A 12,753-nucleotide genomic window follows, 5' to 3' on the forward strand; every position below is an offset into this window, starting at 1 on the left:
CGGTCGCACCAATTCAACCCCACTTCGCTTCGCGCCCGCCCGACCAGCCGCGAACACACATGTCGGTTACAGCCGCCCACTCATACCACTAACTATATAAAAAATAAAATGGTCCTAATTACCATCAAAGCGAAGACCGGCTGGCGCAATGGTAGCGCGTGGCCCTCCTAAGGCCAAGGTTGCAGGTTCGAGTCCTGCGTCGGTCGCTTCTTTTTTCTCGTTCCGGTTGCTCTGTTCGTTCTTTCTTGGCAAGGAGTTGCGAGATTTGAGTTGCACATTCGAGTTTGATTTATTATTATTTATTTTTCTTCTTCTTTTATTTTTTCTTTCGGGGTTTTATTCTAGAAATTGACCATTGCACATATGATTCAGTATCCGTAGCGCGGCAAAGGCCCAGCGCCGGCTCCTCGCCGCACTGATGAGATGTGAGTGGGGTTGGCCTGCAAGCAGACACTCAAGTAACTTCAGCATACGTTCCCAGTCATTAGCATCCGCATCCGCAACACAATCTGATCACATAATTCATTTGCTCAAAGCATCCCTCTACAAGAGACCTCAGAGTTACACCTCAACTCCATAGTATGCTATATATAACCCCACGACAACACCAAAACACATTGCAGGATCCAACCGCTGGACCACCCCGGATTCCAATGCTGTCGGAACTACCCAAGACGCAAAACTCCAAGTGATGCTTGGAAGCTCCCTTCCCGACTCACGACTCTCGTCTAGTTCTATACTCCACCTCTGCCTCAACGAGATCGGCATCCTCCTTCTCCTCATTGACTCTGAGCGTCAACCAGGCAGCGACGATGGCGCAGCAGCCGCCGAAGCGCAGGACCCAAGCTACGCTATTGTCGCCTGGAGACCCTCGTGGCTTCTGGAGCATCTTGAAGATGAAGGAGCTCACGAGTGTAGCGATGACCTGCGGCGCAGCGATGGCCACGTTGTGAATGCCGAGCACGACGCCGGCCTTGTCTGAGTTCTCCGCGCTCGCCTCATCCTCGCCCGAGGCGATGAGTGCGGCCTCTCTGCTCGAAGGACGCAGCAGGCCGCGGCGGATGGCATCGCGCTTCGAGATCTCCGAGGAGATGAGAGCAAAGGGAGCCCAGTTGGTCAGAGTCCACGGGATGCCGATGAGCGCAACGAGGATGCTTGCGGTCAGCGTGCTGTTGACGAGGAAGGTGAGAGCCATCAAAACGGCAAACATGACGTGGGAGATCAACCAGGCGCGGCGCAAAGTGAGACTCTGAACCTGCAGCATGGCCATGTATTCCGCGATGCGAGCAGAGACACCGCCTCCTTGGTGCTTTTCCGGCTGTCTTAGAGAAAAGTACCCTGAGCCTGACATAGACACAGGGGTGCTCGGGGCCATGGGCGTCATTGGTGTCCTGGGAGACGTATTGCCTGGTTTTGGTGGCTCATAGGTGGGAGGGATGATGAACGGAAGGATAACCGATGCGATGAAGGTTGTAATAGCGAAAATGAGCAGCGCGCGCGTTCCGATTCTAGTCGCTTCTTCCCATATGTGGTCTATTTCTTCGTCCGTCATGTTGGGGTTGGCCTCGAAGTAAGGTTCTACGTATATCTCACCAACATAAGTCGTTATGTAGAAGAGGAAAGGAAACCAGCCGATCCAGGCAAAGAATTGAACCTCGCAGACTCTTTTGATCTGATCGGGGAGGGTTCGCACAGACTTGTAAAGGGATTTGAAAAAGGCCAAAACGCCATCCTGTGTCTCGGGAACATGTCCATCGAAGCGCGGGTCCCGTTCCTGAATCGTGAGGCAGCTGATGGCGACTGTGACGGCCATGATGAAGGAGGCGATGGCGCAAAGGACTTTGAACTGACTGCCTCCAAGCCAAGGGAAGTATTTCGGCAACTTCACATTGCCCGCTAGATAGCCTAGTATGTTGCCAATACCGGACATACGGATCATCCAAGCGTTTGCGGATTCTTGCTGGTGCGTAGGGGTGCAGTCGACGATGAAAGCGCGGATGCCAGCTTGGACTGACTTTCGTGAGCACAACGCACGATGCCTGGGTTCCATCATAGCACTTACTGACGTTGATTGCAAAGTCAAGCACGTAAACCATAACAACTGCGAAAAATAATACGGTATCTTTAACCCATTGTGAGTCTTGGCTAGCACCAAAGATGCCCAAGAAGCCGCCTATGATCTCCCGGACCCATGCCAGAAACATGAGGGAAATGATCGTGGCTATTGCCCCACCCACGATGAATGGTCGCCGCCTCCCCCATCGTATCATGCAATTGTCACTTTTTAGGCCCACATAAGGCTGTACGAGCACGCCGGAGAGGGGTCCGGCGATCCAGACGAGGGCGAGGAGCGACTTGCTGACTCCGAGGGAAAGCAGATAGGGCTTGCATCTTGTAAGCGACTCCCTCCACTTATTAAATTCATGTTACTCACCGATCCATTCGACGTCTCTACCGACCAGCCAATCTGTAAACCGAGGCCGCCGAGGGTCAACAGAAAAAGATACCAACTGCTCTTGGTCTCGCCATCAGCCTCTGGGTTCCACTCGTCACTCCCCAGAGGGGAAACAACTTTGCCCAGACCCTCCACTTCTCCTGATCTTGTGGGTATAAGCAATGGGGACTGTTCGTTTAAAGAAGGTCGCGGACCCGGCGAGGAACGTCGGAAGGATACGCCCTTGGGCCGTTTGGGGATTTGTATTCGCGGTGGAGTGTCGGCCATATTGGATGTCAAGATGAGGTTGGAGACGGCGAGCAGGCCACTGGTATACCGTTATACGGATCGATAATACTACTCAGTACTAGGTCGCGGGCTGGTGCGCGTGAGTGCTTGTGGGGCAGTTCCAGTCGGCTGCAGCCGGTATGAGCAGGTGACGCACGCGGGGAGCTGAGAGGGACGGTCGGCGCGGTCCGCGACTGACGTCCAGCACAGGTGACGGTCTGCTATCGTCCGTGGTGGTGGAATAAGAATCAATGGTGAAGGGACGTTCACCCATAACAGGCTGAGGCGTGACGCTGCAGAAGCCATCGGATGAGGGTTGGCAGTTCGAGGGATTGAGGAGACCAGACAACGGAGTGACGTCGGCAATGCAGAATGCGCTAGTCCATAAATGTACGGCGGAGTCTTGGCATGGAGCATGTGGAAGGCTGGAAGGCAGCCGCTGGGAGCCATAACAGAGCGCGAGTTCGAGGAGGACTCTATTCCGCGTCTCTTTTTACCTAGGTATTCCCCCGTCCCGTCGTATACGATCCAGTCGCGTCGAAAAACCGTCTTCAAGCACCTGCGCAATTACAAACGTCCGGTTTCAATAGCCTGGAAGCCTCCGGCTAGTGACGTCGGAAGTTACAAAGGTGACTTGCAGTGTCAGCCCACACCTGTTGGAGCACCAGCAAGCGGACACCTTCGCGCTTCGCCGCCCTTTTCCAGAAACTCGTCTACCTACCAACCTACCCATGATAGACCGGCTCTGAGGACACGAAATGGCTTCCCAAGCGGCCTGGGCCCTGGCGGAGATTCTCAGTGAGACCCTCAATAGGCCTCCACTTTCGGAACTTGAACTAACCACTCTGTTTCTGGCAGAACGCGAAGCGGACAATGAAGACGATGATGGTCGGTATTCCACGCTGCGAGTTTACGCCCGAACGAACTGACTTCTGCAGACCAGACGGACGCGTCCCAGAAGGAGAAGTTCACATCCTGGGCGCTTTCCATACTCATTGTTCTGCTCATCATAGCACTCTTCACGAGCTATATATTGCAGACACGGAAGATACAAGCGGTGCATGAGACGGTACTGTCCATATTTGCTGGTACGCCGGTCATTCTTTACCTGCGCACTATTAGATGCTGAGTTTGCCAGGAATGGGCGTGGGCCTGATTCTTAGACTATGGGCTCCCGAGTATGTACAAGGCGCTGTGAGCTTTGATTATCAATTCTTCTTCAATCTCCTCCTTCCTCCCATCATTCTCTCTTCCGGCTACGAGTTGCATCAGGTAGGTCCAACCATCCGTGTTACTGTAGAATGCTGACCAAGGTCAGGGCAACTTTTTCCGGCATATTGGCACAATTCTTACTTTCGCCTTTGCTGGCACATTCATCTCCGCGCTCGTGCTTGGTGTGCTTCTCTTTCTATGGACGCAAATGCACATCGACGGGCTCAAGATCAACTTTGTCGAAGCCATGTCTGTCGGCGCGACACTGTCAGCTACGGATCCGGTCACGATTCTGGCCATTTTCAACACCTACAAGGTCGAGCCTAAGCTCTACACGGTCATCTTTGGGGAGTCCATTCTCAACGATGCCATCGCCATTGTGCTTTTTGAAACAGCACAGAAATACAGCAAGGATGCAATGTCGTTAAGCATTCTGAGTCTCTTTGAGGCCTTTGGAGTCTTTCTCGGCGTGTTCTTCGGCAGCTTGGTTATCGGCGTCATGGTCGGAGTGGCTGCATCACTCATGCTCAAGTTTACGTATGTCAGGAGATTCCCGAAGACGGAGAGCTGCCTTATTGTCCTGATCGCCTATGTTACTTACTTTTTCTCAAATGGGATCAGCATGTCAGGTGCGTATTCGGCATTGATTATTTAGCTAGATACTGACATAGCATAGGAATTGTCTCCCTCCTCTTCTGCGGGATTTGTATGAAGCACTACGCCTACCTGAACATGTCGCGCCGAACACAACTAACAACCAAGTTCGTGTTCCAAGTCACCGCTCAATTATCGGAGAACTTCATCTTCATTTATCTTGGGCTTTCCCTCTTCACGGACGACAAGCTGGTCTTCAAACCTCTCTTCATCCTGGTGGCAGTGGCGGGAATATGCGCGGCTCGCTGGTGTGCCGTTTTCCCCCTCGCTAAGGCAATCAACTCCTATACAAGATATCGGCAAAGGAAAGCAGGCCAAGAGGTACGGGATGAGTTGCCCTACTCCTACCAGGCGATGATTTTCTGGGCTGGGCTCCGCGGTGCCGTTGGCGTTGCCCTTGCGGCCGGATTGACGGGCACCAACGGAGACACCCTTCGTGCCACCGTACTTGTCGTTGTTGTGCTGACTGTCATCATCTTCGGTGGCACGACTGCGCGCATGCTGGAAATCTTGGGAATCAAGACAGGAGTCATCGAGGAGATTGATTCCGACGACGAGTTCGACATCGAGGTCATCCATGGTGGCACTTATTCGCGTCACAAGGGACAGGGCTTTGGACATAACCCGCGTATGCATCAGAATGGGTTTGCGCTCACAGAAGTCAACGATGGATCGTACTCAAGCGGGTCACTCAACAGGCACAGTCCGCCCTCTCGGCCAAACCTAGTGGCTTCTAGACGCTCCTCTAGTCGCGCAAAGCGTGCAGACGGCGCTGAACAAGGTTTGCTGAGTCCTGGCGACAGTGGTAGCAACGATGAGGATGACATGGACCTTGGTTTGCCACCGAGTGCGCGACGATCGCCAAACAGAGCCCCGTCGCCTTTGCGGACTCCAGAGCGGTCACCCTACCCGACCTCAGGATCAGCATCGAGAAGTGCTGTCAGTGGCGAACCTTCGCGAGTGGCAAGTGCTACTGGGGCGGTCAAACAGCTCTTTTCCGACATTTCTCAGGATCCCGCGGCGGCTTTCAAGCAGATCGATGAAGGTTTCCTGAAGCCTCATCTTCTATTAGACCCCAAAGGCTCGGGACCTAGCAATGTGTAGGTCCATAGGGTACGGTTTTACTTGGGTGGCGTTGCAATCATTTCATGTCTGTGGGTTTATGTTTTTTGTACATGGTTTGGGTCGCTCTCTCAGAGCACTGGCGTTTTCGGGAGGGGAGCAATATTCCCCATTGTAGTCGGAATGCTGTTTCGCTAGAGATGTCTTTCGAAGACAAAACCCAGGATTCGCGCGGTTTAGTCCACAACGCGATCTGAAGCGTTTCTGGACTCTTTGCGTCTTTCGCTGTTGGGGTCAGGGGCTCTTGAAGATATAAAAGAAATGTTGGATTCGCAGCGTCTGGAGGTTGTAATGGGCACAGGTTGGCCTGTTTAGACAGATTCAACATATTTGCAATGCCAGTTCGTCGACTTCGAAGTCACGTCTAAAGAACTCAGCCTCGATCATGCCTGAAGACATCATCCGAGTTAGAGCCAGCATGAGCTTTTCACAATAACTCACGAACCGAAAAGATCTTGCACCTTTGCATTCACGGAAAAAGTTATCGGTACATACATCCACAAGCTCCAAACAGACGTCGGTCACGTACGTACCTACCCAGGTAGGTCCAGGGTATTACAACGGCCGCCTTTCCGCTTTCGGCTCGCGACAGGGATGTTTCGGGGATAAATGTATTATTAATCACTTTATATTGACCTCTAGACATCAAACAGCTCCAACAACCACTCAGCGTCCGACGCCTCACATGGGAGATCACTTGTTCCATCAATCGACATTAACCCTCCTCAGAATTGTGGCGTTACGCCGCCGCAATCAACCCATTCTCTGGATAAGTCCCCAGAGGCAACTTCAATGTCCAACACTGCCAGTGAGCGTTAATGGTGGCAGCTAACCTGTGGGGAATCTGGTCTAGATGCAGCTGCCGCGAGGGAGATCAAATACCGAATTATGAATCTATTCGGCAATGGCAAGTTCAGTTGCCTGACGTGGTCCTGGTCGCTTTCTCCAGGCCTCACGACATCCCCAGAGTTGGGGTTTGTGGGGACTGGGGTCACCAACACTGGGGAGAAAGACGGGGAAGTCGGAGCATCTTTACCGGAAGGTACATGCACAGTGGCCATCATTCAGAAAATATGCGAGGGTCGCTTGGGGCATCACGGCCAGCATTTCTGCCTTGTTCCGATCGCCATGGCATCACACAAAAGAAGTATCTCGGAGACCTTCGCGCTTCCAGAAACCTTCCATTTCCGATATGGTGGCGCCGAACCGCCCAACCCAGATAAACGCACGAGACAGGCAGGACTAAATGCCTTGGCCACTAGGTGTCGTTGCCATTACCGTGGGATTAAGGTGGGGCATGGTTAGGATAAATGCGCGTTAACAGAGCCTCCAAGTTTCCGGCTTAATTAACTCACAGTATCATGTGTTCGATTTCCTTCCAGAAGGGCTCGTCCTCTCCGGGTAACTCAACGGCGGTACCTGTGTTGCACGGTTTCTCACAAAGCTTGTCATCCTCTCATTAACAAATACTTGAGCGATATTATTCGGCACCGCGACCCCATTCCCTCCGTTTTGTACTATGCCCCGCTGCTCGAAGCGACAGCAATCATCTGAATATTTGTGTTGGATCCAAGTTGCGGACCCAAGCTTTCCGAGTGGTTCGAAACACAGTCCAGTGGGTGTGAGTTCCTAGCGCAAACATCGTAATAATGGCGCTCGAGGGCGATCAGTCGGGCGAACACTGTTGTAACCTGGACAGGACAGTAGCGGAGCCAGCCATCCATCAACTCTGCTTCATTGCCTTAACACTATACACTAGCCAATCATCGCGGATTGGATATCCCAGATCTAATCGACGTGGGTGTTTGTCGTACAATGAAGATCGCGGGGTAGCCAACCTGGGGTAGGGCGGCTCCGGGGCTGCTAACCGTCTCATGTTTACTGTCATTTATTTTGCCGCCAGATGTCATTTGTTCAGCCAAACACAACACCGGGTTTGATATTGTCTGCCAGCAGTATTATCCAGGGTAAGTCACACGGTCCTATCGAAACCCATTGCCAAAGTCTCCAACTTTTGGTAGCAATTATTCTCACTTGCCAAACAGGGCCCTTCATCTGCCAATCTTTGGAGTCAAAGGACTTTCGATATGTGGTACGCGGAGCACTGTTCGAGAATTGCCCGAGAAATCGGTCTTCTTGATCTGGTCTCCGGCCTATACTCCACCTCAGGTCATTCGACTGTGGACCCTGCTATAGTGCATCTTCATACAACCGTTAACGACTATCATCTAAGCCTCACGATGCACACGTCGGTATGCACAGACCCTTGAGCACATTTCTTGTTCCGCAGTTTACGGGCCTGTTTCCTGATGAGCCGCCCGACCACATCGAGCAAAGCGTCAAGGACGCCCCTGTAATCCCTACATGGACAGTCGACGATATATAAGTTGCTCCAACGGCCTCACGAGTTCGACATCGACTCATCCACCACACTCCTCCCCACCTCAGTCGACATCATGAAGGGTTTCATCGCTGCCGCCGCGGCCACCGCCATCACCGGCGCTCTCGCCGCTCCCAGCCCCGTGGAGAAGGGCCCCATCACCGCTCGCGCTCCTGCTGCCGCGTGTGCCACTCCTGTGACCCTCTCTGGAAACCCCTTCGCCTCCCGATCGGTCTTTGCCAACCCCTTCTATGCCTCCGAAGTCAAGGAGGCTGCTGCGCAGATCACCGACTCAGCTCTCGCCGCCAAGGCTCTGAAAGTCGCTGATATCGGTACCTTCCAGTGGATGTGAGTGTGTTCCTCTGCAAACAAGTGCAATCACTGATCATCCTCAGCGACACCCGTGCCAAGATCAGCATCATTGAGGACACTCTCAAGGAGGTTCCTTGCGACAAGCTTGCTGCTTTCGTCATCTACGACCTGCCCGGCCGTGACTGCGCCGCCAAGGCCTCCAACGGTGAGCTGGCTGTTGGCGATATTAACATCTACAAGTCCGAGTACATTGACCGTAAGTGCTCCGTATGAGATATTGGTTTCTCAATGCTAACGGTCCTAAGCCATCGTCGCACTCTTCAAGAAGTACCCCAACACCGCCATTGCTCTGGTCATCGAGCCCGATTCGCTCCCCAACCTGGTCACCAACAGCGACAAGACGGCCTGCAAGAACTCCGCTTCTGGTTACCGTGAGGGTGTCGCATACGCCCTCAAGCAGCTCAACCTGCCCAACATCGCCATGTACATTGATGCTGGCCACGGTGGCTGGCTCGGCTGGAACGACAACCTCAAGCCCGGTGCCAAGGAGCTCGCCACCGTCTACAAGAACGCTGGCTCTCCCAAGCAGGTCCGCGGTTTCGCGACCAACGTTGCCGGCTGGAACGCCTGGGACCTCACCCCGGGAGAGTTCTCCAAGGCCACCGACGCCCAGTGGAACAAGTGCCAGAACGAGAAGCTCTACGTCGAGGCCTTCTCTCCCGAGCTCAAGAGCGCCGGCATGCCCGCCCAGGCCATCGTGGACACGGGCCGCAACGGTGTCCAGGGTCTCCGCAAGGAGTGGGGCCACTGGTGCAACGTCAACGGCGCCGGTTTCGGTCGCCGTCCCAGCTCCAGCACTGGCTCTTCCCTCACCGATGCCTTCGTCTGGGTCAAGCCCGGCGGTGAGTCCGACGGTACTTCCGACTCCAGCGCTACCCGCTACGACAGCTTCTGCGGTATGGAGGATGCCTTCAAGCCTTCTCCTGAGGCTGGTGCCTGGCACCAGGCCTACTTCGAGATGCTCGTCAAGAACGCTAACCCCCCTCTATAAGCGTCTCGTTTGGGAGTGGGAATTCCGTGAGAATGGGGATGAATTTGTAAATAGATGGGTGGGGTGTGGATGGATCTCGTTCGAGCCATTTGGAAAAGCTCTCGCTTATACTATTTCGCTTCGATGTCAATATAGCATAGCTCTTACACACAATATGAGACGCTCTTTCCCCTAGATTGCTTGTCCAATCCGCCAGCGATGATGGTGGGTACCTCCACATGTCTAAAGTGAGCAAATATGGCAAGTGAGTATATTGTCTTCGAAAGCGTGGACTTGCACCTTTTTCAGATACGCTACCGAACAACACTTCTATGTTCAATAACTTGCTCATAGGCAGCCCTCTTCTGCTCTAGAGCTGCCGCTCGGTGTAACAGATTCGTAGAAAGCGCCTTCGTCGTGAGGGAACTGATGGGAACCATCCAGCAGACAATCTCTTTGCCCCGCAACTCAATTTTGAAGTCCTGTACAATACGTACTTCTACTCGAAGAATCTGTCCTTTTCTACTTGAAAGGTGTGGAAAAGAAGGATTATGTATTTTCCAGACATACTCATGAACGATCACACTTACGAGCTCAGGAGGGGAAAAGAACATATGGAACTATCCGGGAGAAGGTGGGTATGATATCGGGCAGTGGAATAGGGCCACAAGAAGCGGGCGCAGCGTGGCACGATGTGGGTATCAACAGACGGTACATCAAGATCCCAGACTCAGCGCGATATTTGGGTACCTTAATTGTGCTTATCTCAAGAAGAAGAGTTACTTTATGCAGCTACAATCTCTTCGCTTTTGCGAAACGTTGAAAAGGCACAAACTACTTGGCTGTTGAAAGGTTCCATCTCCTCCTGCATATGCATTTTCCCCTCTACTGCCTAACCACAGTGCACACCCCTACATTCATTGCTCACGCTACGCCCTCCCCTCCTCTTTCTCCTGCTCCTCATTCCACCTCACACACTCCTCAAACGTGACCCCCTTCCCCCCAAAAATATCCAACGCACTTCCAATCGTCAAATCCACCTTCCCACCACTGAGCTTTTTCACGAGCTCCAGGTCTTTTATACTGCGGCCGCCACCCGCATAGGTGACGGGTATGCTGCACCATTTCGACAGCGCCACGACGAGATCCTCGTCGATGCCGCGTTGGAGGCCTTCGACGTCGGCGGCGTGGATGAGGAACTCGGAGCAGTAGGGTTCGAGGAGGGATATTGATTCTGAGGGTAGTTGTAAGCATATGGTTGTATCCACAAGGATCCGAATTTCAAGAGGAGATATAGTGTATTCCCCCTTGCGTAGCTATAATGAGGGAATAGGCGTACGTACCTTGATTCAACTCAAAATCTGTAATCGTCTGCCATTTGTTGGTTGCTACGAACCACCTCCCGTCTTTGCGCCTACAGCTGAGGTCGATAACGAGTTTATCCTTGTCGTCATCGAGGGCGCGGAGTACGGATTGTAAACGTTCGAGGGAGAAGGCGGAATTCGGGAAGAGGTAGGATGTTATTATCACCTACTGCGCGATGAAGCCGTCAGTGTTGAGCCGTAGATTCAATGTTGTGACACAATATCAATATAATTGGCACACAGAAACGCGATTCGAGGATACTATCATAGACACGAATGCTTAAGACAAACAGCAAAAAACCCACCTTCTCCGCCCCCCTCTCAATCCACTCCCTCGCATTCCCCTCGTGGATCCCCCCTCCAACCTGCAACCCTCCCCTCCACGCCTCCAACGCCTCCTTCGCCGCCTCCTCGTTCCCTGGCCCCAGCATGATTACATGCGCGCCCGTAAGGTTATGCTTCTTATACAGCGACGCATAGTAGCCCGCGGGGTGCTCCGAGGTGAAGTTCGTCTTGAGCGAAGATTCCGAGGTCGTAGACAGGGTACCGCCGACGATTTGCTTGACGCTTCCGGCGTGCAGGTCTATGCAAGGGCGGAAGCGCGCCATTTCTCGCAAATCGGTGAGGGAGGTCCTAGAGAAGAATCGTAGAATGATGCAAAGGGTGCTTCGTTGAATGGTGGGGGCGTGCGAGACACGTACGAGAGATATCTTGGCGAAATCTTGGCATTGACATTGACGGACATTTTCCTCCACAAGCTGCGGACTTCCGCGTTCACGGACTAGGACTACAACGGCTATTGAACAGACATACTACGACTATGCCAGCCCTAGCAACGATGACCACCAGAACGCTGAAGCGGAAGCGTGTAACACGCGAAGAGCCCGAGCAACCCTCCCGCTCACCGACGCCGTCGTCTTCAGAAGCAGAAAGCGATTCAGATGACGGGAAGCTACAGGACATATTCCGCAAGGCGTTTGAGGCGAAGTTCAAACCCTTGGATGTGGAGCCTAAGAAGCAAAAAATTGAGACCGTAGTCGAGGACGTGGAAGAAGAAGACGAAGAATCAGATTGGTCTGGCATAAGCTCCGACGGAGACGAACCCAATGTCGAAGTCGTGGAATACACGTCCCGCACACAGCTCGCCAACGAGCGAGCTTCGAAAGCGGAACTGCGTGCATTCATGGTACGTTCCCTCCCTCGCCAAATCATGCATATGGACGTCGAATTCTAACAATCGTCCCAGTCCTCAAAACCACCCACATCATCCACCCCATCTCTTACCCAGAAGAAACACAAATCCAAATCCTCCTCCGATGACGACGACCCAACAGAATCCTCCCATCTGAAAAACGACCTCGCCCTCCAGAAACTCCTCCGCGACTCCCATCTCCTCTCCTCCGCCGCTGCGTCCGCCGCCGCTTCCGCCGCTGCCAACACCTCCCTCACCGCAACCGGCGCCGCGCGCCACAAATCCACCGATCTGCAGCTCCTCGCCCTCGGCGCCAAAACGTCGATCCACGCGCAGAAATCCATGCCGATGGCGCATCGGAAGGGGATAATTGCGAAGGCGAGGGAGAGGGAGGAGAAGAGGAGGAAGGAGGCGAGGGAGGCGGGGATTGTGCTGGAGAGGGAGGTGAAAGTGAAGAAGAAGGAAGGCGGTAAGGAGAGGGAGAGGGGGGTGGGAGGGCCGAGTGTGGGGAGGTTCAAGGGTGGGATGTTGAGGTTGAGTAAGAGGGATGTTGCGGATATTACGGGGCATAGGGGGGATAGGAGTGCGGGGAGGGGTGGGAGGGGGAACGGGAAGAGTAGGAGGAGATAGATCAGTAGGAATGCTTTGTCGGTGTTGGAGGTGGGGATGGATAATAGCATGAGATACCCTCCAGTTAAGCCAAAACATGAGACGGTGTGAACAAAACATAGTACATTTCCGGGCATTTGTGTACTAAGCACCTCT

General features: G+C 53.3%; 5 protein-coding genes and 1 non-coding gene across 6 annotated transcripts; 4 read left to right on the forward strand and 2 right to left on the reverse strand.

Moving 5' to 3' along the window:
• The first annotated feature begins 134 nt into the window (after positions 1-134).
• Positions 135-206, forward strand: EI97DRAFT_t77. The gene has a single exon. It is a non-coding gene; the product is annotated as a tRNA-Arg (tRNA).
• Positions 207-506: 300 nt separating this feature from the next.
• On the reverse strand, positions 507-3,010 carry EI97DRAFT_435736 (uncharacterized protein). The gene is made up of 3 exons (XM_033798936.1): positions 2,435-3,010; positions 2,063-2,384; positions 507-2,010 (listed from the first exon to the last, which is right to left on the reverse strand). Exons 1-3 carry the CDS (start codon positions 2,720-2,722, stop codon positions 716-718), a joined length of 1,905 nt encoding a protein of 634 aa, XP_033651354.1. The 5' UTR covers positions 2,723-3,010; the 3' UTR covers positions 507-715.
• Positions 3,011-3,179: 169 nt separating this feature from the next.
• EI97DRAFT_435737 (sodium/hydrogen exchanger) lies at positions 3,180-6,079 on the forward strand. Its single transcript, XM_033798937.1, has 6 exons — positions 3,180-3,520; positions 3,581-3,610; positions 3,661-3,810; positions 3,861-3,994; positions 4,041-4,563; positions 4,611-6,079. Exons 1-6 carry the CDS (start codon positions 3,481-3,483, stop codon positions 5,690-5,692), a joined length of 1,959 nt encoding a protein of 652 aa, XP_033651355.1. The 5' UTR covers positions 3,180-3,480; the 3' UTR covers positions 5,693-6,079.
• A 2,087-nt stretch (positions 6,080-8,166) lies between these two features.
• On the forward strand, positions 8,167-9,453 carry EI97DRAFT_444623 (cellobiohydrolase-like protein II precursor; the record flags this gene model as incomplete). Its single annotated transcript, XM_033799911.1, has 3 exons — positions 8,167-8,438; positions 8,486-8,658; positions 8,708-9,453. The coding sequence occupies 3 exons, from the start codon at positions 8,167-8,169 to the stop codon at positions 9,451-9,453; spliced, it is 1,191 nt and encodes a 396-aa protein (XP_033651356.1).
• Positions 9,454-10,158: 705 nt separating this feature from the next.
• EI97DRAFT_469305 (Phosphoribosylformimino-5-aminoimidazole carboxamide ribotide isomerase) lies at positions 10,159-11,456 on the reverse strand. Its single transcript, XM_033801707.1, has 3 exons — positions 11,102-11,456; positions 10,776-10,962; positions 10,159-10,666 (listed from the first exon to the last, which is right to left on the reverse strand). The coding sequence occupies exons 1-3, from the start codon at positions 11,402-11,404 to the stop codon at positions 10,362-10,364; spliced, it is 795 nt and encodes a 264-aa protein (XP_033651357.1). The 5' UTR covers positions 11,405-11,456; the 3' UTR covers positions 10,159-10,361.
• EI97DRAFT_495768 (uncharacterized protein) lies at positions 11,277-12,618 on the forward strand (the record flags this gene model as incomplete). Its single annotated transcript, XM_033802452.1, has 2 exons — positions 11,277-11,982; positions 12,043-12,618. The coding sequence occupies exons 1-2, from the start codon at positions 11,617-11,619 to the stop codon at positions 12,616-12,618; spliced, it is 942 nt and encodes a 313-aa protein (XP_033651358.1). The 5' UTR covers positions 11,277-11,616.
• Between the last annotated feature and the right edge of the window lie 135 nt (positions 12,619-12,753).

The sequence above is a fragment of the Westerdykella ornata genome, assembly GCF_010094085.1.
Source record: "Westerdykella ornata strain CBS 379.55 unplaced genomic scaffold EI97scaffold_24, whole genome shotgun sequence".
Classification (NCBI taxonomy): domain Eukaryota; kingdom Fungi; phylum Ascomycota; class Dothideomycetes; order Pleosporales; family Sporormiaceae; genus Westerdykella; species Westerdykella ornata.

What these genes read in the sequence shown, in the direction of transcription:
- EI97DRAFT_435736 (XM_033798936.1), bottom strand. Translation starts at nt 2,722, where the DNA reads ATGGCCGACACTCCACCGCGAATACAAATCCCCAAACGGCCCAAGGGC. An exon ending in TAGAGACGTCGAATGGATCG is followed by an intron (nt 2,385 to 2,434) that starts GTGAGTAACATG and finishes ACAAGATGCAAG; the next exon opens with CCCTATCTGCTTTCCCTCGG. An exon ending in TGACTTTGCAATCAACGTCA is followed by an intron (nt 2,011 to 2,062) that starts GTAAGTGCTATG and finishes CACGAAAGTCAG; the next exon opens with TCCAAGCTGGCATCCGCGCT.
- EI97DRAFT_435737 (XM_033798937.1), top strand. Translation starts at nt 3,481, where the DNA reads ATGGCTTCCCAAGCGGCCTGGGCCCTGGCGGAGATTCTCA. An exon ending in GGCCCTGGCGGAGATTCTCA is followed by an intron (nt 3,521 to 3,580) that starts GTGAGACCCTCA and finishes TGTTTCTGGCAG; the next exon opens with AACGCGAAGCGGACAATGAA. An exon ending in CCGGCTACGAGTTGCATCAG is followed by an intron (nt 3,995 to 4,040) that starts GTAGGTCCAACC and finishes GACCAAGGTCAG; the next exon opens with GGCAACTTTTTCCGGCATAT.
- EI97DRAFT_469305 (XM_033801707.1), bottom strand. Translation starts at nt 11,404, where the DNA reads ATGGCGCGCTTCCGCCCTTGCATAGACCTGCACGCCGGAAGCGTCAAG. An exon ending in TTGAGAGGGGGGCGGAGAAG is followed by an intron (nt 10,963 to 11,101) that starts GTGGGTTTTTTG and finishes ATCGCGCAGTAG; the next exon opens with GTGATAATAACATCCTACCT. An exon ending in AGATTTTGAGTTGAATCAAG is followed by an intron (nt 10,667 to 10,775) that starts GTACGTACGCCT and finishes AACTACCCTCAG; the next exon opens with AATCAATATCCCTCCTCGAA.